At 34.6% G+C, this 25166-nt stretch overlaps 1 protein-coding gene across 1 annotated transcript in view; it reads right to left on the bottom strand.

The window, feature by feature from the left end:
- LOC111518084 (E3 SUMO-protein ligase RanBP2) overlaps positions 1–21334 on the bottom strand; it is a 32682-nt gene extending 11348 nt beyond the window's left edge. The window contains 10 exon segments of the mRNA XM_074176329.1: positions 2790–4001; positions 7496–7636; positions 7639–7727; positions 8897–9485; positions 10160–12686; positions 12719–13063; positions 13710–14477; positions 17801–19521; positions 19845–20070; positions 21125–21334. Of these exon segments, the coding sequence (XP_074032430.1) occupies positions 2790–4001; positions 7496–7636; positions 7639–7727; positions 8897–9485; positions 10160–12686; positions 12719–13063; positions 13710–14477; positions 17801–19521; positions 19845–20070; positions 21125–21196 (7690 nt within the window). The 5' untranslated portion in view covers positions 21197–21334.
- Between the last annotated feature and the right edge of the window lie 3832 nt (positions 21335–25166).

The raw sequence follows: 25166 nt of genomic DNA, 5'->3' as shown, positions 1-25166 counted from the left end.
TATTCAACTTTGAATTTATTTATTGAATTAGAATTTCCTAATATACAGGTTAGCTAACTTAAAATATAATATAATCAACAAAATTTATATAAATAATACAACTTTATATACGTACATAATTTGAACTGAACAAAAAGGAATTTTTCAATTTCCATCATGAATATATTTTAACAGTTCGCTTTCGAAAATGTTCAATGATAGAGTAGATTTAATTGAATCAGGTAAATCATTTAATCGGACAAAACTTTAAAGAAATAAACTGCTCATACTATTTCTTGTATTTGTTCTATTTATATGAATGTGACTGTTGTGCCTAGTAGAATGGTGATGAATGTCCTTATTGAAAGTTAATGAAAGCAAGTATGGTGGGGTCATTTTATTTAATATTTTATAAATGAAAACCATGGAACAATAGAATAATATTTTGGATACTGAGAGCCATTTTAGAGCAGATAGCATGGTAGAAATTGGTGAATACCTATTACATTTAAAAATAATTCTCATTCCTCGATTTTGTAGTTTTTGTATTTGTTGCACTCTGTTCAAATTAAAAGAGAATAAAATAAATGCACAGTAGTCAAAATGGAGTTGGATTATTGATTTATATACCATAATTTTTGTATCTGTTGATAAGTTATTGGCGACTCTTGAGAAAAAATATAATTTTTTTGCAATCTTTTAATCAATATATTTGAAGTGGTCGTCGAATGATAAGCAATTATCAAGTTGAAATCCCAAATTCTTCACTGATGTTACTATTTCTATACGTTCATCTTAAATTTTTATATTTATGTGGTTTGTATTTATTTGATTATATTTTGTGGACTTACATAAAATTGATTTATTTTTTATTCATTTAAGTAGGACAATCCTAATTTACAGAGAAAAATAGTTAACATACCTATTTTACAATAAATACAACTTATAATAAATGTAAGTATAAAGTACTACTACTATTGCAGTACATTACTCTATTTTGTGAGCAATGAAAATCTAAACAGACTACAGAAGCTTCAAAACAGATCCATGAGGGCAATATTAAGTTGTAATAAACGCACATCTGTGGAATGCACGTTGGAAACACTGTCTCTTATGTCTGCTAAACAAAAGATAACAATGAATATGCTAATATTTATATTTAAAATTGAACACAATATGTTGCCAAATTATCTGAGTGATCAGTTAACCTACACAAATAGTATTCATACACACTCCACTAGAAATGGAATAGGACATTTTTATATCAACAGAGAACATATAGGTTGTGATTCGTTGTATAGTTCTGGTCTGATTGCATTTAATAATTTGTCAAGTCATATATAAAGCTGTGATTCATTAAATTCATTCAAAAGAAAATGTAGTGAATATATTTCAAGAAATTGTCATCAATAATTCTTCTTGTTTTCTAGTTTCTTGTTTTTTCTCATTTTATATATACATTTTTTATTGTTTTGTATTTTATTAGTGACTGACTGTACTATGAAGAGCATTATTTACAAATAAAGAGTATATATATATATATATATATATATATATATATATATATATATATATATATATATATATATATTCTTCCTTCATTTTTAGTATTTTACTGTCACTGTAAGTTACAAAAAGGATTTGAAGCTCTATGACTTCTATTTGATTATCTGCGGGCGCTTTCGAAAGCTGATCGTGCTGTCATCTTCTAGGCACTCTTCTATCTGAACGTGTTATCCTGTTGTGTGTCTTTTTATACGGTCCGAACGCCCCAATACAGGTACTTCTGTTGCTTTAGGTAAATTTGCCTGTAATTGGATTACATCAGGTACTATTCTTTGTGTTAAATCTTCTCCAGGTTCATTGCTTCTAGGAGTGTATATTGATTTGTTTAATATACTGAATGTTAGGTCCTGTTGTGTTTTGATTTGTACTTGTTCCTCGATAAGTGATTTTTGACTGATAAATTTATGGATGTTTAAGTTTTCCCAAATATCCATGCGGTTTCCCTTATTGACTTGTTTTATGAGTTTTATGTTCTCTGGTGGGGGAAAGTTATGTTTGTTTTGTATGGCGTGTGTTGCGAGGTTTGATTTATATACTATTGGGTTTATTTTGCCTTTTTGTGTTCATCTTACCTTTGGATCAGTTTTTTCTTGGTTTGGTTTTTTCATTTTTTACCAAAAATGAAAAAACATCACATATGCACGGTGTCACCAACAGGTAACCAGTTGTTGTACATCTAGGCAATTGGCTGCACCGCGCTGATGAGGCCAATAGCCAGAAACACGTGTCCGTGGTTTGCCTCCATATTTCTTGAGTGTTCTGTCCACGAATTTCCCCCTTTTGATGTATATCATACACACTCGATAATAATCTATATCTATATATATATATTTATATATACATATATATGCAGTCAAGCTGCTGGAAAATAATTCCATGAAAATCAAAAATTAAGTAGATAAGTACTTTTTGATCATTCCCATACTGATTTCAATTTAAGAGCCACCGGTAAACAGCTGTTTACCATTTCGCTTGCGTTTATGCAGCTATTTTCATCAAATACTTTCTTGGTTTTTCTCATTTTGTCTTCAATCGAGGACCTGCCCGGTACTGACGATGCCCAATAGGCTGAAACAGCTGTTTACCGGTGGCTCTTAAATTGAAATCAATATGGGAATGATCAAATATAAAGTTGAATACAGTATAGAATAATGGTGGAATATTTTTTTAAATTATAATACAAAATCAAACTATGTTTGAATTCTGCTATATATAATTACCTCTTTGAGGTGTAAAAGACTTACCAGTTTTGCTGAAAGCAGGCTTCGAATCTGCAGAAGTGTTTGCTGCTAAAGAAGCAAACGAAATGTCAGAGCTACACTTGAGTATCACTTCGTCGTCTTCTTTCAAACCAGTAGTGCTTTTGACAGTAGTTGCGTTAGGTGTTGTTTCTGATGAAGACTCTTGCTTAGTGCCAAACAAGCTGAATCCAGTATTAGTAGCACTTCCTCCAAACAAATTAGTAGCGGTTGAAGTCGTCCCAAAGACCGGTGTCTTTGCCAAACTAAAAACATTCGAGGTACCACCTCCAAAAATAGAAGCTGTAGTGGTGGTGGAAGGTGTTGTGCCACCAAAAATACTTCCAGAACCGCCGAATATAGATGCCGAAGTTGTAGCTGTTGCCACACCTCCGAAAATGCTGGTACTGCTATTATCCACGCTTCCAAAAACCGGTGTGGCACTTCCACTACCGAAAACAGAACTTGTACTGGTGCCGCTCCCAAACAAACTGCCGCCACTCTTAGATCCGAAAACGCTAGGCGTGGGAGTGCTGAACATATTCGTACTAGTGGTACTGCCAAATAAGCCGCTAGTAGCAGTAGAACTAAAAAGGCCTGTGCTCGAGGTAGTTGTGACGGACTGCCCGAAAATACTCGGCGAAGCTGCTGTAGTATTGGACTGTCCAAGAGAGAAGGAGAACGTCTTGAAGGTAGTGCTTTCTTCAGGTTTCGTTGGTGTTGTAGTAGCAGATGAGCCTTTAGGAGTCGAGATAGAGCTAGCCAGAGCCGATGGTTTCAATAAGAGCTCCCTAAGAGTATCAGGTTTACCAATATTTTCCGGTGTTGTTTCAGCAACAGCTTTCGAAGCTTCTTTGTCTTTTGGTGCAGCCTGAGGAGTGAAGTTGAATAATCCTCCCTGTGGAGTGCTGAATATGGATTCACCAGATGAAGGAGTCATATTCATTTTAGGTGTTCCAAAATTTATCGGGCTAGACTTGATGACGCCAGCAGTGGCAAAAGAAAAAGTCTTCTTCTTATCTGTGAATAATTCACTCAAATATTCATCATCTTTTTTGCACTGTTCGCAAGTGCAGTCAGGGAGTTGCTTATAGGAAAAGAATTTTGGCGGTAGTCCCAGTTTCAATGCTTCTTTTTCTTCTTCAGGTGTTACTTGAGTTTCGAATACAACTTCTAAATCATCGTCACTGTCTTGCTCGACTACGGTAGGTTTTTGAACTGTAATAAAAGAAGGAGTAGATACAAGATCTCTAGTTGAGCTAAAAATTAAGACAAAATTTGCAAGTTCTATAATAAGGAGTTATTTTAGTACTTGCAGGACACAGTATACAATTTTGGGGTAAAAGTGTCGAATATAGGAATTATATACATATCATAATAGTAATAAATTAATAGAATAATTGAAAGAAAAAACAAAGGAAAAAACTGAATTTCAAGTGAGTGTGAATAATGAATGAATAATGTTTTTCAGACAAAATAGAACGAGATATCAAAAAATACCTCATCTTTAGTAAAAATTTATGAATCATTAAGAAAATGATGCGGAAAAATCAACTTGTGATGTGGAAGAAAAATACAGAAGCAATTTAAAAATAGTTCAACAGTGGAAAATGTGACACTTTTGAAAGTATGATTCATTTTCTAGAATTATTCACCCTGTTCTACATGACCACAGTATCAATAATATACCAATTAATAGGAAATCAGTGATAAAGGACTTAGGAATTATGTTCGATCGTGGATTGAACTTCAAATCTCATAATGAGTATATTATAACTAAATCACTCAAGATGTTGTGCTTCATCAATAGATCATGTAAGGAATTCAGTTTGAACACTCTCAAGTTATTTATATTGTTCATTAGTTAGATCAATATTGGAGTACACTTCAATAATTTGGTGCCCATATTATGAAATACACATAAACCAAATTGAAGCTGTACAAAACACTTTCCTGAGAATATGTGCATACAATTTAGGTCTAAGAAGGGGAGAATATACATACAGCAACATTAGAGATTGGATGAGTCTATTATCTTTAAAGAATAGAAGAATTATTTCAGATGTATGTTTTTTAAGCAAAATTTCAACTGGCAACATCAACTGTGAGGATATTTTATCTTTAATTAATTTGAATGTCAACAGACAGACCAGAGCCAGTACTGAAACATTTAAAATACCGTTCCACTCCACAAATTATGGTTTTTTTCTCTCCTGTCACTCGAATGCTCAGAAATGGAAATATGAACTGAGTCACATTATTTCCTGAAACATTTCCTTTGAATAATCTATACTATTTCATCATTATATTGATTTCTTTTTATTCTATATATCATATTATTATTATTGTGATATGTATTTATTATCTTTAGTTCAGTTTAAGACTTTTCAAACTTTTTTTTTCATTTTTCTCCATGACAAAATTGTACTGTGATTTTTATCACTATATTATTGTATTGCTTTTTTTATACTGTATTATGTATTTATTGAATTTAATATCTTTAATTTGGTTAAGATTTTACAAATTATTTTTTTATAACAAATGGTAATTGGGACTACCCGTTAAATAAATAAATAAGATGGACAACATTCTGAATAGTGAGTACAAGAAAAAAATATCAGTATCTTACAAAAGTATATAATGAAATTGAAAAGGCGAATTTATGTTTCTCTTTTATTTTAACAAAAAAGTCATGAAAAATGATTTGAAATTCAAGCAGAAGCAACTTATCTGACTTTACAAATTTTTAATCTTTTTAACTCACAATTAAATTCAGTCTCTAACTAAAGTGATGACGGAATCTTTAATCCCGCTGATACAGTGAAAAGAATATATCTATTGGGAAGTATGAATTGTTATGGGTGAGATTGGTGAGAAGAATTGAGACAATTGGAAATACTTGTTTTACTCTGCCAATCTTCCAACACTCAACAAAATCAAAAAACCTAAAATGGTATGAAGTAACATATAAATTGAGTTGTGAAATAAATATATATGAATATGTCCTACTCTTTGCATTACAGAAAGGTTTTTCTCCCAGCAATAGACATGAATATTTCGAATTTTATACGTGACTTCTGAATATATTTTACGTACAGAGTTTCACTAAAATTTGTCATTTTGTGACGGAAACGTCATAATTCCACTGAAAGACTTTTTTGAAAAATGGATTAGGCCAATAGTGAAGATAATAGTCTCAATAAGAAACGCGACATTGATCAACTTGGATAAATGTATTCATTTCTTTCTTTCTCAAAAATATTTGTTTAAATTTATGGAAATTGTTTACAAAATATATTTAAAAGTTATCCATGATATTTGAAATATTAATGTTCATACACACACGTGTGTACCACACATACACAAATACACCTCACTTACAAACGCTCCTCACACAAGTCACACACACACGCACCCCCCCCCCACACACGCACCCCCCCCACACACGCCCCCCCCCCCCACACACACACGCACCCCCCCACACACACACGCGCACCCCCCCCCCCCCCACACACACACGCACCCCCCACACAAACACACACACGCACCCCAAACATACCACGCCACACTAACACCACACATACCACGCCACACTAACACCACACATACATGCCCTCTCCCCACACACACACAAACCACATCACACACACGCCACATACGTCACACACACGACACTCACACACATTATGTTTGATGCACTTTTCGCTAACCAAGTTTGCAACTTCAACAGATAATATGTCTGTCAAACATATTCAACTTGAGTTTTAGTAACGTGAATTCAGAAGTGTTTGTTAGTGAATAAAGTTGGAATTTATTTTCAATAGATGTCATAATAAATTCTTCGAGTGGTTTAGCATGTTGAAAGACTATGAAACAGCAATGCAAATTTCAAAAGGTTTAGAGGAAAGTCTAGAAAATGAGGACGGAAATATAGATATATTGGAGTTACATTTAGATAAATAAAATCAAAAGGAACAATTCCTTTAACAAATTTATTTATACTGGGAGGATGAACAGAACAAAACAAAAAAAAAGATTTCAAAAATATATTTACAAAAAAGAACAGAGGACTTCCCTAAGAATAAATAATATTCAACACAGAATGCAACAAAATAAACATATTGATTAGAAGGAAACTAATCAAATGGAAAAAAAAAACATAAACTAAGAAAAACCTCAATGACAATGGGCAAGTAGAATACTGAAACGTACTTCAACAAGAAAAAAAGTTATGTTACCAAACAAAAAAATATTACCATTCCACATGAATCCTAAAATTTCAATTTGAAAATCAAGTTTTTTGAGTTTACATTTTCACTGAGCTCAATCCATCAAAATGTATGTAAATTCATAATTTAAAAAATTTTGTTTTTTTTTTGTCAAATTACATTCTATATATTAATTTATATTGAATTCCTCAACGTAAGATATACAGAACATAATATTTGTAGTGTTAAAAAACCAAATTATACAATGATCAAAGAATAAATTTGCACTGTTTGCTCTCACAAAGTTAGGCCATGTGGTTCCCAAACATTTATTTCATTATACAACTGAAAGAATTCATTAGCAGCGTTTCTTCACACACGCAAAACACACGCTCAGAGCTACCACAGACATACCTAAGTACATAAATAACCGCAAATTTGAACAAATATCACCCGTTTTATTCATGGTTAGGACAAAATCAACGTTATCAATCACATCTTTACCTTGGTCGCCGCCAGCTGCCCCTTCCAGGGCATCGCTGACAGCCTTTTTGAATTCTTGAGCGATCTCTGGATTCTTGAATCTGACACAGAATTGCTCGTGGACTATCTCTCCTTCTGAGAAATCGGCGGCGTGGAACAACACGATTTTTCGTCTTTTCGCAAGTATACTATGTCTTTGGTCAGTATGTGGTTGAGGCATATTTTCAGTACTTGCTCTCGGCGCATGACGACTCTGTGAGAGAGAGAGAGACAAATATACTTTATCGTCATGAAGAAAACATTCTTATATAATAATAATAATCTTTATTTCAAAAATATGCCGACTATTACAGCTTGTACACAGGCAACATACATTTCTATAATTCGGTTTGGTCTAAATAGTCAGTAACACTATATTTACATTAACATTTCTTTATGCTTCTCAAATATTTGATTTGATTAGACAATTTATTGTACAGCTCCATAGGTTAACCTATTTATAGGGAGCACGAAATCATTTCTTCTTGTTCCATAGGAATGTTGATTAATATTGTTAAAGAACAGATGCCTATTTTTTAATACAAACATTAAGCATTCATAAATATAAAGAGCATATATCGTCATTATCCCGTTATTCTTGAAGACATTTCTACACGATTGATTATACTTCAAATTACTCATCATTCTGATTGCTCTTTTCTGAATTACAAATATTTTATTTACATTACTATTGCTTCCCCAAAATATGATTCCACATCTAGCTACAGACTCAAAATTGGAAAAATATAAAATTTTTACTGATTCTTTGTTGACATATTTGTGAACTACCCTTAGTCCATACGAAATTTTGCTCAATTTGTTAGCTGTATAATCAATCTGTTTGTTCCATTTCAAGAATTCATCAATATGAAGTCCTAGAAATTGGTGTATTCTGAATATTTTATAGTAATGTTTTCAATATTCAAATTTTGAGGTCGTTCTATCTGTAATTGATTAGTTCTAAAAAGTATAAGATTAATCCAAAATTAACCTATTCCTAGTGAACCATTTTTTTGTATCATTAAACATTTCCATACCTGTTTTTACTACCTCAAGGTATGTTTCACGGCCTATTAATAAATTAGTGTCATCAGCAAAGACTGTAATTGAATTATGTGTATTTGAATGATAACATAAATCGTTTATGTAGATAATAAATAACAAGGGACCCGCAATGCTTCCTTGGGGTATTCCCACTTTCACTGCCGCATTCTCAGATTTGTATGTTCGACCATGTTTGTTAATAGTTACTATATAGCTTTCCCATTGGTAAAACTAGTACATATTCAGTGTATCTCTGTCCTCTATTTCTTAATAAAGGATAGAAATACACTAAATGAGCATCAGCATCATCATGTGTTATATGTTCCAAAAAAATCTCACCTCAACTTTCCACTATCTTTCCTCTTCAGTATCTTGATATCACCCAGGCCCCTCTCCTTCCATTCACCTGAAACAAATCTAAACAGCTTGGCTCTGTGACAGTACAAGACCTCCTCTTCTTCCTCTCCAGTTTTCACCTCCACTTTATCGGGTAGAGGGATGACAGGTTTGAAATAGATATTGTCTTCTTCTTCATCGACATAGCTACTGTCTGATTCTTCGTCTCCTTGACCAGCACTGACTCTTCTGGGGGATCGTGGTTTGAACTCAAAATCGTGCTTTTGCGGAGAACCGAAGACGAACTTTGATTTATCTTCCGACGATTTTGTCTCTAGTTGAGGAGCAGTGGCTGGCTTGAAGGTGAATGTGTTACTTGTAGGCGGTTTGAATATGCTGGTAGAGTTCGAACCGAATATGGTGCTTGAGCCGAATGTTACTTGAGCTGTAGTAGTGGTGGTGGTAGTCATAGTTGTTTGAGGAGCTGAGGATTTCTCAGTCTGAGGGAGACTTGATCCAAAAGTAACTTGAGGCGTGGAAACGCTGGGCATTCCAAAAACAAACTTCTGACCAGGGGTGCTTAAATCAATACCTACGATAGAAAATAAAAAGGAGATTGGTATTTTTGCTTATGAAAATTGATTAAACTAGAACGGTCATCAAAATCTACAACATAGTAACTTTACGTTTTATATTCAATTGAAGTTGCATAAAATTCAATGATCACCAATACATTGAATTAAATATCTTTGGTGTATGCATACAATACAGGCTGTTCCAATGAAAAATTGACCCCCCTGTAAGTCAGAAACAGACGCGTAATCAAATTTTTTAAAGAACACGTAAATTTTTATTTCTGGGGGACTAATTCTGATATGGAAATCATACCCGAAACTTCACCCTCCTGCGGTCAGTAACTACTCCCTATATTTTTTCAATAGCATTGGGGGTCGAGTGATACATCATTTGAAAGGTCTTTTGTCCCTCTATTAATTCTGCAATTTTTTTCCAAATCTGTTAATTCGTTATCGAGAAATTAAATGTTGAATGTTTCATTAAAAAAAAAAAAAACCGAAATTCGCTGCCGCTCATTTTAATGAGGAAATCAACAAAAGTAATATCAATGGCAACACAATCAACGGATGAAGTGTTCAAAATGAACTCCATCTAGTTCCATACAATATGCTGTGTTAACGAGGTAAAAAATCATACTGTCAGCGTCTATTTCAAATTAGTAAATAAATACCTCACACATCATTGACTCACCCTTTTTAGAATCCTTCTTAGGAACAGTATCATCCTTGGGACCATCACATGCTGAGCAGTACTTCACATCAGGATTATTTCTCACCATACATTGTTTGCATTCCCATGAACCTGCTTTCGGTTTGAAAGCATCTCCGAAACCACCAACAGCTGGCTTTATCTCTTCGGGTTTAGTCGCCGGCAGACCAAAATTGAATTTGAGACCCTGGGTATCCAAGTTAACCCCTTTCATGGTCGACTTGTCAGATGCGTCTGTACTTCCGTCTTTGGAAGAATCACAGGAGGCGCATTTTGTTTTGTCGGCCGGATTTCTGATATAGCAAGTCTTGCACTCCCAACTACCCTCCGCTGGCTTGAAATCATTTCCCCAGCTATTCGTTGCTGGTTTCTGCCCGAATAGGAACCCGGCAGTCGGTTTAGATTCCTGAGTCTTAGCTCCAACTCCGAAAGAAAACACTGGACCTGATTCTTCTACCTTCTTCGCTGCAGTTCCACTTTTAGGAGTTTCACATGCTACACAATGACTATCCTTTCCTTCATTTACGATGTAACAATTTTTACATTCCCAACTACCTTTGGCTGGTTTGAATTTATCGCCGAAGCTGGTGGTCCTCGGCCTCGTTTCTGGTTTGTGGTGCTTGCCACTAACCTTGTTGTTCTCATCCAGAGATGTCTGAGCAGTCTGTACTGTTTGCAGGAACTGGTTTGCTAGCTCTTCAGTTTTGAATCTAACTGTAAAAGTCTCAGGCGTCAAAACACCTTCAGAAAAATCTTTAGCATGCCAAACGATGGCCTTGGAGTTACTGGGGTTAACCTTGAATACCATATTTTTCAGTATTTTGTGATTACAGCAAACTTTGTGAACTTGATCTCGTCGCATTAGCAAACGGATAGAATCGTCATCTTTGAGCACCTTTATAACTCCAAGTCCCCTCTCCTTCCATTCCTTAGTCTCTCCACTAGTATCGTATCGGAAAAGTTTTGCCCTGGATTCGAATAGTATCTCAGAGTTTTCTTCGCCAGTTTTCACTTCAACCAAGTCTGGTAGTGCGACTACAGGTTTGAATTCTGCCGTCGGAACAAAATCTTCAGCATGAGAATCGTCTTCTGTGACATTTTCCGATACTTGTTTCTCCTGGGAGATGACAAGCGGTGAAAAAACTGGGGCTCCACTAGTTTTCAAAGGACTTTGGAACAAAGTACTTGTCTGAGTGTTGCTTTTTCCAAAAGTAAATGCAGCAAATGGACTGGTCTTACTCTTTTCCGGGACCTCTGCTGTTTTTGGTGTTGTAGTTTCAGTTGTCTTGAACGTTGGTGTGCTAGTAAATACGAATCCACCAAGAATAGCCCCTGATTGGCTTGTGGCGGATTTCACGACTTGGGCTTTTGGTGTATCTTCCCTTGGCTTCTCAGTTGCTATCAAATTATCTTTCTGTTTATCTGACGTTTTCAAACTCTCTTTGGTTTTGTCATCTGCTTTCTGATCAGCTTTTCCTGCAATTTCTTTTCCTGTACCTGGAGCCTTATCCAGAAGTTTTTTAGCGGACTCGAAAGCCTCGAGAAACTTTTTCCCTTCCTCTGCAGTTTTGAATCTGACACAGAATGTCTCGGTTACAACCTCCTCGTCAGCAAAGTCTTGGGCCGCCCAAACGTAAGCCCTCTCGTTATTAGCCATTGGCGTCAATGTCATTTCCTTTGTTATAAAGTGATTCGCGCAGATTTTGTGGATCTGGTCCCGCCTCATGAGAATTCTGATCTTTCCACTTTCTTTATTATGGAGGATTTTCAAATTGCCGACACCTCTCTCCTTCCATTCTTTGGTATCCTTGTTGACAAAGTGCCTGAACAACTTGGCGCGCTGGCAAAACAGTTCCGTCTCATTTTCTTCTCCTGTATTGACAGGGACCTCGTCTGGTAAGGGTATAATGGGTTTGAAGTCTGGACAAGGATCGTGTTCGTCTAAGGAAGTAGAGGAAACATTGCTGTAATTCGAAGTGTCCTCAACTTTAGGTGAACTGAAAGTTTCTTGTGGAGATTTCCCAATTTGAAATCCTAGGCCGACATTCTTCGCAGGAGTTTTGTTTTGAGGGAGGCCAGAAAACAGAGAAGAGCTGAACGAGGTCGGCACAGATGGGGCACTAGACAGCATTGAGGGTAAAGATATACTGGAAGCCTGTGAGATCTGAGGTGGAGGTTTGGCAGTATTGCCTTTGATATGTTGAGGAGGAATGGTTACAGACAAAACTGGCTGAGAGGTAGGCGTTTTGATTAAAGGGAGAGGATCTGACGAAGTTATGACCACATTTACCGGAGGGGCTCTACTTGTTGCAGTCATAGATGACGAAGATGATATAGTAGTGAAGCTATTCTGACTTATACTGGGAGTAGGGATGCTGGAAGTAGCTCTGGAAATGTCCTTGATTAGTTGGCTAGCTGCATGTTGTTGGTGTCCTTGGGAAAGTGGTTGACCTGTTACCATATTTAATCCTAATCCGGTACTACTTGTCAATGTGGGATTCAAAGGAGACTGACCCAAAATCTGAGGATAACCAACGGCACCGGTGTGGCCATACCAGGAATCTGTGACATCTGCTGCTGATCTGACACAAACGGCAATGTTCCAGGCTGTGGTAAACCTAGACCTCCATATGCGTAAGCTAATCCGGGGTATAGCGAAGGATAAAGAGCGGTAGGTGCATATGCTGCCAATGGATTAGGATTAGGTAATCTTGCGCCTGGGTAGTTGGGGTAGACGTTTGGTACAGTTGACCCAAATGCACCAACATTGGAGCCTAAGTTGAAATCGACACCGTATTCAGGATCGAGAGCAAACAAATCCTCATCGTTGAGCTGATTGTTCTTGGTGTTATCTTTCTTCAATTCGGTGATTTCCTTTTTCATTTCCTTGAAAAAAATCGAGTAACTATGTCAACAAATGAAAATAAACCAACCTTTACCGCATAGGTGAAAACTACATGTAGAATATTTATGCAAAGCTAGTTATAGGGATTCATGTCGTCCTTTATTTCCTGATAGGTCTTTTAATTTTGGAAACAGTATGTCTTATCCACGAAAAGAATGAAAATCAAATTACTATCACTTTAACATATATGGCTGATTTATTTTCCCACACCTACACTATCACTTATACAAAATTTGATTGTCGTCAATTCAGGTTACAATATAAGTTTATATTATTCAGTTATTTTGTTTTATTAGCTTTAATTCCAACAAATGACAAATATTATTACCATTTTTTTGTATTTTTCTTCGAACATGGAAAAAATATATTCCGGCAGTTATTTTCCTTTCAAAAAAAAAAAAACACCAAAATTTCAACAATATGTATTCAACTCCAATTTAGGTTGCAATATGACTATTGTTCAGTTTTTTTTCATCAGCTTCATTTCCTACATCTAATATCAAAATGCAAAGCTAAGTAAAACAAGACTTCAGCCATGAAAACATTAAGACCGCAGCAAACAAATTCGACACTGTAGTTAATTTACTGTAAAATGTTAATAACTTTATTAATTATGGCAACCCTTACCTGCACAACATCTACTACATTTTGCAAATCATCAACGGAATGTTTGAGCTCGTCGACAGATTTCTTGATGTCCTTCAATTCTTCGAACCCTCTCTTCATCGTCTTCAAATCGTCTACCATAGAAGTGAGGTTATTGACGGCCTCCTTGAAGCTTCGCAATTCATCCAGCATCCCTTTGTGCGATTCCGCTATTATCTTGTTCTGTTCTAGGATGCCGTTCAGGGCCGCGTCTCTCGAGGCGACCATCTGTCTAATTTGGGCATCCAATCTTTCGGGACTCGGGCGCGCCTCCTGGCGGGAGATTCCCAAACGCATTGGGGTCGAATGATGATGCGATTCCAGCTTGGACGTGTACGTGTGACCGTTCTGGAAGCTGTTGTGATTCGTGTACGTGGACAGGTACTGCTCTCCGATGCTGTTATCTGACGAGTTGTTTTCTTCTGACATGCCGTCACATTCGTTACGGTTCGCGCAGTCCGGATCGATACGTGAAAGTAGCCTCTCAATCTTTTCGATTTCAGTGCCGAGCTGGACGTTCAAAGGATGGTTTTTGTCCACTGACGGTTCTCTGAGCCTGTCCAACGTGAGATACAGGCAATCCCTGGCTCTCGACAGCAGAATGATGTTTTGACTCCTCATCTCCGATGTGACATTCTCCTTATTTTGATTGGTCTTTTGGTCCGCCATGTGTTTATAAATTTGCGACTGGTAGAAGCTGGCGTAGGGATCTTTGAGGTTTTCGAAAATTTGCAGAGCTTTTTCGTACTCCTTTAATAAAAACATCAACTTTTAATTACAACTCATTTCAGTGAATGCATATGGTGAATATAAAAAAAAAGGAATTGAAAGACCAAGGCAATTAACACGTGCTAATTTATTTTATGAAGAGATAACGATTTTCAAAAGCTGAATTTGATCTGAATGCACGAAATCTCAGAGATTTCTTTCAAAATTTTGAATGTTGAATGCGGTGCCTCCTAGGTTTCCGGACTTGGGTCAATCCTTTTCTTCACTGAATGATGTCAGTAAATTAGACATTCAAAGATCATTTACCATGTTGGGGAATGATACTATGTTAATGTTGCAAGAAAATAATATTGAAATTCTAAAAAAAAACATCTCCAGGGTATCAAAAAAGGTTAAACAATGCTGCAAATCAAATTTGTTCTGCTTCAATTTCGACGAAACCTATATATGGTCTTTATCTAGGCACCCATAATGTTAACAATGTGATAGATGATGAGCTGAAGTTTGAGGAACACATAAGAAACTTGAATAAAAAACTTGACATCAGGCTGCTACACAGATAGCTACACGATAACTAGGGAACTTATTGAATTTCACCTACAATACGATATTGCTTTTAGAGGGTTCTGGAGGAAAAATCAGCTGATGAATTTATTATTTGTATCTCAGAAAACAGCAGTTTGGTACATTTGGAAAAGTAAGTCCATGAATCGCTGTAAACCTCTTTTTATAAAATATGGAATATTAACTCTGTACTACATATTCATCTTGGAAACAGGCTGCCTAATACATAAGTCCAAAATAACTACAACTATCCAAAGAGTATAAATACACATCAAAATGATAATACGTTTCTTCTTATATCTATAACATCTTTAACAAAAAATTCAGTCATATTTAGTCTTTGACAGTAAAGTACATTTTGATTGATTGAATTTAATATAGTGAACTTGCTATTGACATTGGTATATTATACATGAAGGAAATATACTGTTTTTCAATAAAAAATCAAAACATTTTCAGTAAAACAAAATTCAATAACTAAATATTCTCACATTCAGAACACAAAACTCACAAAAAATGTGGATCTCAAATGTTTAGTAACATTACATATGGAATTTACCATATCAGATACATATTTTTTATGAGTTGGCTGTCATTAGTGTCAGATGTTACTTCGCACGTGTACTGAAAATTGCAAATAGAACTTTTACTGACGACTTTTTTTTCTTTTGGATATTTAGGAAAATAACCCAATATTGGACATGTTTAAAAAAAATCGAAATTTGACAGATACTACGAACCATGTGACGTGTTTGTCAAATGTTCTTGTTCATTTGTACAAGGCCAAAGCAAGGGATCACTGTAGACCACTATTCATCAAGCATCAAATTCTTACGCTTACATGCCTTTTCATTATGGAGACTGTATGCTTGATTCACAACAGACATTTATCGAATGATAACCCATTAAATCCCAGGCACACCAGAAATAACTGCCATATCTCCCTGCCAATACCTAGGTCGACTCAAATTAAAAATTCAATAATATACGAAAGCAAAAAAATGTACAATCATTTGCCTGAACATTTTAAAGCAATCGGAAATTAAAAAAAAATATAAGGAGATAAAATTATTTCTCATTCCAAAAGCGTATTATGACCTGCAGGAATATTACAATGACCATTTTTAATCATTTATATTTGCATAAAGATATAGGTTTCAACTTCATGTCTAGATATTGTTTTGTAATTAGTTTCGAATATTTGTGAGTGAATGTTATCATTCTATTTGTCATGGTTGTGTTTATTTATGTATTTGTGTTTGTTTATGTATGTATGTATTGGACACAGTGGATATCCACTTCATTGTTATCTACTCACTTTGTCGATGAGAATAATTATTCTTGGACAATAAAGTACAGTTTGATTGATTGATTTTTTATCTTGAACAAAGCAGAAATTTATGCGAAAGTAAAATATTGAATGAATTCAACTGAATATTTAGGATTCCAGATGGATAACACTATCGTTTGATGAATATTTTGAGTATATTCATAAAAAAACTTCAAAGAAATTTTACTTTTTTTCTAGAGCTGCCAATAATCTTTCAACAGAGTCATGTATCACAGTTTACCAGTCAATTGTTCAGCCACACTTTGACTACTGTTCCTCTATCTTATACCTATTCAATCAGAATAAATTGTCTCAACTCCAAAAACTTCAGAATTGTGGTATGAGGGTCATTTTGAAGTGCTGTAGAGATACTCCTATTACTATTATGCTTAATGATTCAAAGTGGCGATCCATTTCCCAAAGACTATTATATTTCACAATGATTTTCATATACAAAATATTGAACAATTTAGGACCATCTTATTCTGAACAGTACATTGCCTTTCATCATAATATTCACCACCACTCGACTCCAAATAATAATAATTTATATACAAACAGAATAAAAAACAAAAACACAAGGATTCTTTGTTTTTCAAGGGTTTTGATTGGTTCAACAAATTACCAAATGTAATTAAAAATAGCCCATCTCTGAACATGTTCAAAAGCGAACTGAAGAAATTTGTTTTCAATGTACTATGATATGTATTATGTGTTTGTTACCTTTTGCTTTAATTTTATGTCTTGAGAAGTTATCATGCTTATCTTACTGATCAACTTTATAATGTATTCATCTAATGTTTGTCATATATTTTAAATCATTACAATATGTACCACATACCTTTCTATCTTACCTACTGTAATAGTCATAGAAACTCCAACTGTATGAGTATAATTATACTTCATTTTCCATTAATCATTTTCAATCATAAGATTCCACTATTTTATCATTACCAAAATAAATATTCATACTGTAATAATTATATAATTTATCTATCTACATATTATTTTGATTTTGTTGAATGTATAATGTTGCTATTTTTGTAGAAATGTTTCGTTGTCATTTCAAGTCATTTCTATATATATCATATACCTTTTTTACTTTATACTTTCTATCTTATTTGTATATTAGGATATCCTATTTCAATAAACATCTACCTATCTATCTATATATCTGAAAAAATCCTTATAATTCATATTTTACTGGCCACAATGTATTTTTTTTTGCACAATATGTATATAAATATTTGAATATCCCACTACAAGCTGTTTTACTTCTTGGTTATTTGAATTTTATTTTATATGAATACATTTGATATTTATGAAATTAATCTTGATCAATTGATTTTGTAACACCCTCACACTTTCTCATGCAATATACCTATGAATAAACATCAATGAAGGCCCAAAAGTAACCTCTGAGGAATACCTAGTCTAATGACACACTCACCTTCTTCTTCATCAACTGCGTGGCAGTGAAAAGTTTTCCTTTCTCGATAAAAGCACTCGCCTCGGCAATGGACATCTCTTTGGATCTATACTCGAAGAGCCTACTGCTGGAATAGGTAATGGCCTGATTGTTCTTTATTTTTTCCAACATAGGCAAGGCTGTCTTCCAGTACAGATCCGCTCTCGCGCTATTGAACTCGATTTCAGATTGTTTGGTGAGATTTTTCAAACGCTCCTCGAAAACCTGGGCCAGCATTACCAAAAGCTTTACATCCAAACCATGATGGCCGACACACCTTATAACTTCGATACCTCGGATGAGGAGCAGCCTCAAATCGCTCATATTAGAGCCTGGCTCGTTTTTGTACATCTTGTAGGCTGCCTTTAGGAACTTGGACTGATCAAGGGTGCCCAAACTTTCAGTGATCGAGGCAGGTAAAACGGATGGTCTGTCTTGGTTATAGAAAATCAACTGCTTATTTTCGTTCAGCTTGGACCTGACACAGAGCGTGGCGCAATAGATAAAAGCCTGGACATCCAACAAGCTCAAAGCTTCAGCAGCACAGTTTGATAAATTTTTAACAGAGAGTTGTAAGCCTTCAAAAGATTTCAGCTCAACGCCTGAAAGCTTACTATTTAAAGATGTCCAAATGTAGTGATGTAAGGAGTCGGGATACATCAGTTGTGCCACTTCATCGTGCTTGAGCAAGTCCGAAGAGTCTGGTAGTTTGATGAGGACATCCAGAGGCTGAGTGTTCGAAGCGAAAAAACTCGAAGGCATCTTGAGTTGCTGATCCCTTTTGACGAAAACTTTTTTGAACAGCTGTTCACGCCACATACCGGTGGAATACTGGTTGGCTTTATCAATGACTATGGATTTTCTGTCTCTGGAGGAGGCTAGCAGAATATGACCAGTTTGGGAACAGCGAAAGGATGCTGCCTTATGCCAGTGCTGGACTAACTTTCTTGTTTTTTCCGAGGAATGTGTTAGCCACATACTCTGTAAATCAGGCGGTTGAACGTGATAAGCAGCAAAAAGTACAGGAAGGGTTATATTAGATGCTTCTTTGAAGTGGATCAGGTCTTTCTTTGCCTGTTTGAAAACGAGAGTTGCAATGTGGAAGTACAATTGAGCGTGGTAGTGATCGAGAAATGTCGATACCAATTGACGATCAGAGCAACTGCTTATGTTCTTAGAAGCATTCCAGAGCATTTGATCAAAGTTGAACACAGTCGCTATGTACTCTGAACAAGTTTTCACGTTGTCTGAATAGTCATCCAAACTTAAGGCAGCCAGTCGATCCAATACTGACACATAAAGAAACCAAAACTCCCAAGTTAACTGAGAGCTGAATGCCAAATCTCTTTGGAACCTGAGCAGTACTTCGGCAAAGGTTTCATACCAACTCAAGTTATAGTGGAAAATTGAGAGGTTTTTCTCTTCGATGGCAGAAGCATGTTTGTAGGCTTCTTTTATCATGTTGTTTTGTAGGAAATGTTTCAGTAGGCGGACTCGCAAGTTGATATCTGTAGGTCTACTTTCTAGTTCTTTCAACAGAAGCTGCGAAACTTCTACGGGGTTGTCACTGTCCTTAGTTATGAGTCGCTCCTTCAAACTGTACACTGCTGGATTGTTGGGGTCGAATGTTTGGGCTAAATCGCAAAAATATCTTGCAACTGACTGGTCCATATCGACGTCGTCGGATGAAAGCAACTCACAAACTGAAAAGAGGAAATGACGTAAGATCAAACTATACACAATTAATGGTAAGAAAAAATTCACAGGATATTTTTCTTGTGAAATGATTTAGAATAAAGTAGAATGCACGTGGTTATTCTACTTGATTCTTTACCATCTCAATAATGGTCTGAATGATTTTGTAAAAGAACACATATTAAGTTTCAAAATTATTATTCACTTTGAGATGAGAAGGAAAAAGTTTGTATTAATTGATAGTTTCTATTTAAATTAAGGCGAAATGAAACTTTTCAATTGTTTTTCATTGGCATAATTCACTTATAATTTTGGAAAAGAAAATACTTACCTTTGATGACCAAATTATTTTGTTTAGAGTCTATCTGTAAACTATTCCGGTAGGCCTCTAAGGCAGCCTCTTTCTTCTCCAGTTTTTCCAAACATTTTCCTAACAAGTGATAGCCTTCTGCAGATCGTGGTTTCACACTCAAATAAGAAGACACATATCTTCTTGCCTGTTCATAGTCTCCAACGTTGAAGTAAAGTTTTGCAAAGGAGAAACATCTTAAATTTCTCTAGAAAAAAAAGTGTGAACTCAAAAGAAAGGTTTAGGATAAGATACCTACATAGAAACAAAATTCGGTAAGAGCATATTCTGTCATTATCAGTAATGTAATCAACAACAGAATTATTATCAGCAATTGTTTCCTCGAGAAATGAAAAATATAAAATGCCGATCTTCTCAATTTCGACTGTCTCCCTTATCATTCTGGTGCTGTATACTGACGATCTGTTTATATCTTTTGAAGTCTATGTTTGTATAGGGCATAGCTTTGAAATATATCATTCTCAAGTTTTCCAGACAAAAATGCTGGTTTATGATAAATATTGAGAGTTCACAGGCTATTGTATCACATTCATTGGTATTTCGGTAAAATTGAACGATTTTTGTACTTTTTGAATTCAAATTAAAAACCCTTTTTATTTGATCATGTTACAACTGAGACGACACTATGCTTTTCTTTTATTCTTTACAGATATACAAATATTGTTCACAATGTAATTTTTGAAACAATATTGGTAATGAAATGTGACCATTACTTGTGAGATAGAAGTTTATGGAAGCCAGTTGATGATGAGCATCGTAAATCATTCGAGAAAGTAAAGTTTCGAATTTTAATGTTATTTGTCCTTTAAACGGACTATCATCCTATTTCATGACTATATTAATACTTGTAGGAAACATGTATCTATCTATCTACCCCGAATAACCTGACTTATGGCTCTTATTGAGACAGAAAGATAGATAAGAACTTCCAAGTCAGAAGCTCTGTTAAATCGTTTCGATGTTCCAAGTCAATAGTGTCTTTAGAAAAACGAACAAAAAATAACGCATTTATTACAAAAGTAACAGCAGAAACGCTCAGTAAGTGTTATCAAAACTACCTTGGGTTATCTGTTGAGAGCACTGCTTTTCATCAAATTAGTCATAACCCACAAGTGGGAGTAAATCATTCATGGCCTTAAACTTATATTTTATAAAAATTGACATTACAGAGTTTGAAAAATGATAATTCAAAAAAAAATTTATAGCAATAAGTCTGCATGGGTTCTCAAAAAAATGCTTACCTCAGTCTCGTTGTTTATTTTCTTCAAACAATTATCTACGTGTCTGTCTACTTCTAATTTTGATTTAAACATTTTTGATCACAGTGTAATTAACTATAATGCTCTCTATTAAAATGAACTTTACAATAAATCGATGAAACTTTTTTATCTTTTTGACTCGCACTTAACACCAATCGCCATTTATGCGGTTTAAAGTTGCTTGTCAGTTGTCAAATTTGATTTGATTTTTCTAGCAAAAAACCGTTGGATGCTGCATTGGCTGGCTTCACTGAGTGAGTTTGGCGACACTGCGGCGAACAGCCGAGTGACATTTTCTGCGCACCACAATCAGTTGATCTGTATGTTGATCCGATTAGGACTAGATCATTCCTTTATTAGTTATTAACAGTTTATCAATACAGTTTTACTCACAGTGTAATGTGTGTTTGTTACACCCACCCATCATACTACAGACACGTCCATCAATACCAATACTACAGTATTGAATGAAACTTTTTGTTAGTCCTAACTCCCATGATATAAAAAATGGGATGAAAATACAAATTCGGAACAATATTTCTTGAAAAAAAAAGAACGAACATAAAATGAATAAGTTCAGTTTGAAAAAAACTAAGCAGTGAATAAAATTTGACAATTATTAGGGAGTTCTAAAACTCACCAAAAACCTATTTGTGATCCGTTGACAGATTGGATAGGTTCTTATTGACGCTTGGCAAAATTACCCACATTTGACAATCGATAACAGAAAAAATTTCAAGAATAGGTATTTGATGGGAAAGTTTAAAGTACCTACAAAGAAATTGACAATAATCAAAATGTACCTTGGTGACAATTAAATTGTCTATTTTTTGAGAAAATTACATTTAGAAGATTTTGGCTATTGAAAGTATATTCATATTACCTATTTGTTCTGTAGAAATTGCACATGATTGAATATTATATTTTTTCGGACATGAAGCTTGTACTCATTCACCTAATTTAAATTATAAATGAGTACATGCTTCATACCCAATTGCCAGTAAATATCTTGCAATCATACATACCTGAACGTGAAGATAATGAATCATTTTAATTTTTGGTTGCATCCAGAACAAAAAAGCGGAGAGCGCTGCGCTGAACGCAGTTATTTTATACGTAGAGTGTTATTTGACATTTAAAAAATTGAATTAAATATATAGCTATTCATGATAATAATTACATATTTTCACAATATGAAATTTATTCACAACAGTAGCTTCATCAGATCGAACTGATGCTACTGTTATAGTGAAAGGCGTATTGATAATAAATTCTATATTGTGCATTCAAAATATATAATTGACCCATTCAAAATAGCTTCATTTTTTTATAATTATGATTTTATTATATTATAATATGTTTAAAATTTCATAACGAATGGATTTATACAGACAAAATTAGAACTGTCAACTATGTGATTACACAGCAAATGAAAAGCAGTTTAATTTTATATTCAGCGGGTCGATTCAATAATTACCATTTACCACATCCAATGGTAGAGGGACTTCAACCTTTTGAAGATGCTGGGCGCAAGCATTATAACATTTTTTAAACTTATCAATTCAGTGATTTTTTTAAATTTGGGAAATGATTTGGACAGATAGATCACAACAAAACAGTCTATTTCCTGAATTTCCTCTCTATTTTGAAGGTCATAGCGAGGTCAAATATCTCCATTGTTTAGAAATTCCAGAAGTTGGGGTGGAGATGAAAAATTTCATCTGTTCTCCAAATTTTGTTAATGTCAGTTGTCAACCAAACCAAATCTATCGAGTACAACATTCAGACGATTCTTTTTACCTAACCTAATTTCCCAACTTGATCTGAACTCATTCATAATAAACATTATTTTGAGTTCAAACCTGGAGTTTTCTAATTTCAAGTCGGGAATATCAAATTCCCGAACTTGGGAGCCAAGTTTCAACTGTTGTGACCCACTCTGAACTCTGAGTTCCATTGATTGTTGTGTGGCGCCAATACTCAAAATGAGTGGTGCTTATAACTATAAAGTGTTACTTTTTTCTGGAGCAAAACTTCTCAAATGTATCACTTGAATTCAGAGAAATTCATGAACTGACAGATTTTTTTCTTGCATTTTCTTCTATCTTTGTACTCCGAACATATAGGCTTCTCGTCGCCGTCAAAGAATACAAGGCCCATAGAAGCTCAGAAGTGACATTTTTGTGTCACCTGAAATTTTTAGTACTTACCTGACCACCAGAGAGCGACGACAGTACAATGTCAGTGTTTATTTAATGTGATAACCAGCAGAACTGGGTCATTGTCTAAGGTCTAAATCCTTAGACAAGGACTGGGTAGCAGTCGCTGACAAACCAGTCGGTTTTTTAATTTAATTTAATTTTGGTGTACATCCCGATTAACATGATCCGCCCGACTGATGGTTGTTAGCGACTGCTAGCTACCCATTTCTGTTGATACTCACCTCAGAGCAATAATAAGACATTTTTTTATTACTCATTATTATTTCATTACTATTATTACTCATTTTATTACTTTGAGATACTCACATTAATTACTGACATCCTACTACCATCGCTCTCTGGTTCCTTGTGGTATAGGGAGAGATGGATTATGTGTTATTGATGACTTGTTTTTATTTTGTGATAATTCATGATCACTTTAATGAAATGAATAAAAACAATTGTCTAATTTCCACTAGTTACTTTTTATATTTGATAATGATAAATTGTGGAAAAATAATTCATGGCTTCTGCCATGAAAAAACCGTCTGTGGAAGATTTTTTGAAGAGTTATTCAGTCGATATTATTTCAATACCTATATTTCGTTTTCTTAAGCATTTCTATTTTAATATTGAAAAGAAAGAAAAGTCAACTTCATACCTATCACAGATCTTCATTCTTTGTTCTAATTTGAAAGAAGTTTAATAATTTGTGAGGACATTTCCAGATATTGACTGAAGTAATTCACAAATAATTACTGAATAATATGATTTTGATGACTGTTTGATTATTACTAAATTGATTATGATTTCGGATAAGTGAATTCAATTTAAAATATTGGATTTGGATTCATACCGTTTTGAATTGCCTGCGAATATAACATGAAAACCTATCAAAACATTCAAGTAGGATTGGGAGGTAAATATGATTTATCATTTGCTTTTATTCTGATATCTGAGGCGAATATTTTTTATGAGGCTATGAAAACTTATTATGATAGTTCTATATAAACTTGGGTTTTGAGATCAGCTTGTATAAAAAAAAAACAGTGGTTTTCAACTTTTGTTCTTGATATCATTAAAAATTTGTGTATAAAACACTCTTTTTCTACAGTTCGCAATAATTTTCTTTTAATTTTTTTGAAAAATTTGTTGATACAAACCAATGCTTTGAGATTTTTGCATTTTCCCTGATATACCTCACTTCGATATTTTCTTTTTTTTTCTGGAATTCTCTAATTCTCTCTTTGTACACTGACAGTGATACCATCAACTGGTGTTTTATTTTTCATTCAATAAATACAAATGAAAAACTCATAACAATTCAAATAAAAGTAACTACCTACGAGAATACTGTTGAAGATACTTTGAGAATTTTACCTTAAGTAAAATATACAACCAATATCGCTATAATATTACGATATAAGAATTGATTAGAGGCAAAAACGTTATTTTTTTGAAAATTTAATTTCTGGTCTAAAAATCCTAAACCCGCAAAGGTTTATTGTGGCTCACACCTATTCACACCCAACCAAATAAACCCAGCTTCTTAACGAAGCCGATTAGTTTGTATGGTGAGTGGTTGTGGCAGGCTCAAAGTATATGCTCTACTGTTTCATCATTTTCCAAACAGAGGAGACACACACTGTCTTCCGAGAGTACGTGTCACTGCATATGATGATTCAGATGAGATGAAGGCCTGTTAGACAACGTAGTTCATCCCTACTGTAGTCTAAGAACTATTTGGTATCAAGCTTCGAAGAGTGAATAAACGCCTTGGAGTGAGCCAATCCTGGAAAATTCTGCCAGAAGTATTCAAATCT

The sequence above is a fragment of the Leptinotarsa decemlineata genome, unplaced genomic scaffold (genome assembly GCF_025532065.1).
Source record: "Leptinotarsa decemlineata unplaced genomic scaffold, Ldec_3_MD MMD2_tig00001719_RagTag_RagTag, whole genome shotgun sequence".
In the NCBI taxonomy this organism is placed as follows: Eukaryota; Metazoa; Arthropoda; class Insecta; order Coleoptera; family Chrysomelidae; genus Leptinotarsa; species Leptinotarsa decemlineata.
This window is presented reverse-complemented; position numbering and strand designations above follow the sequence as displayed.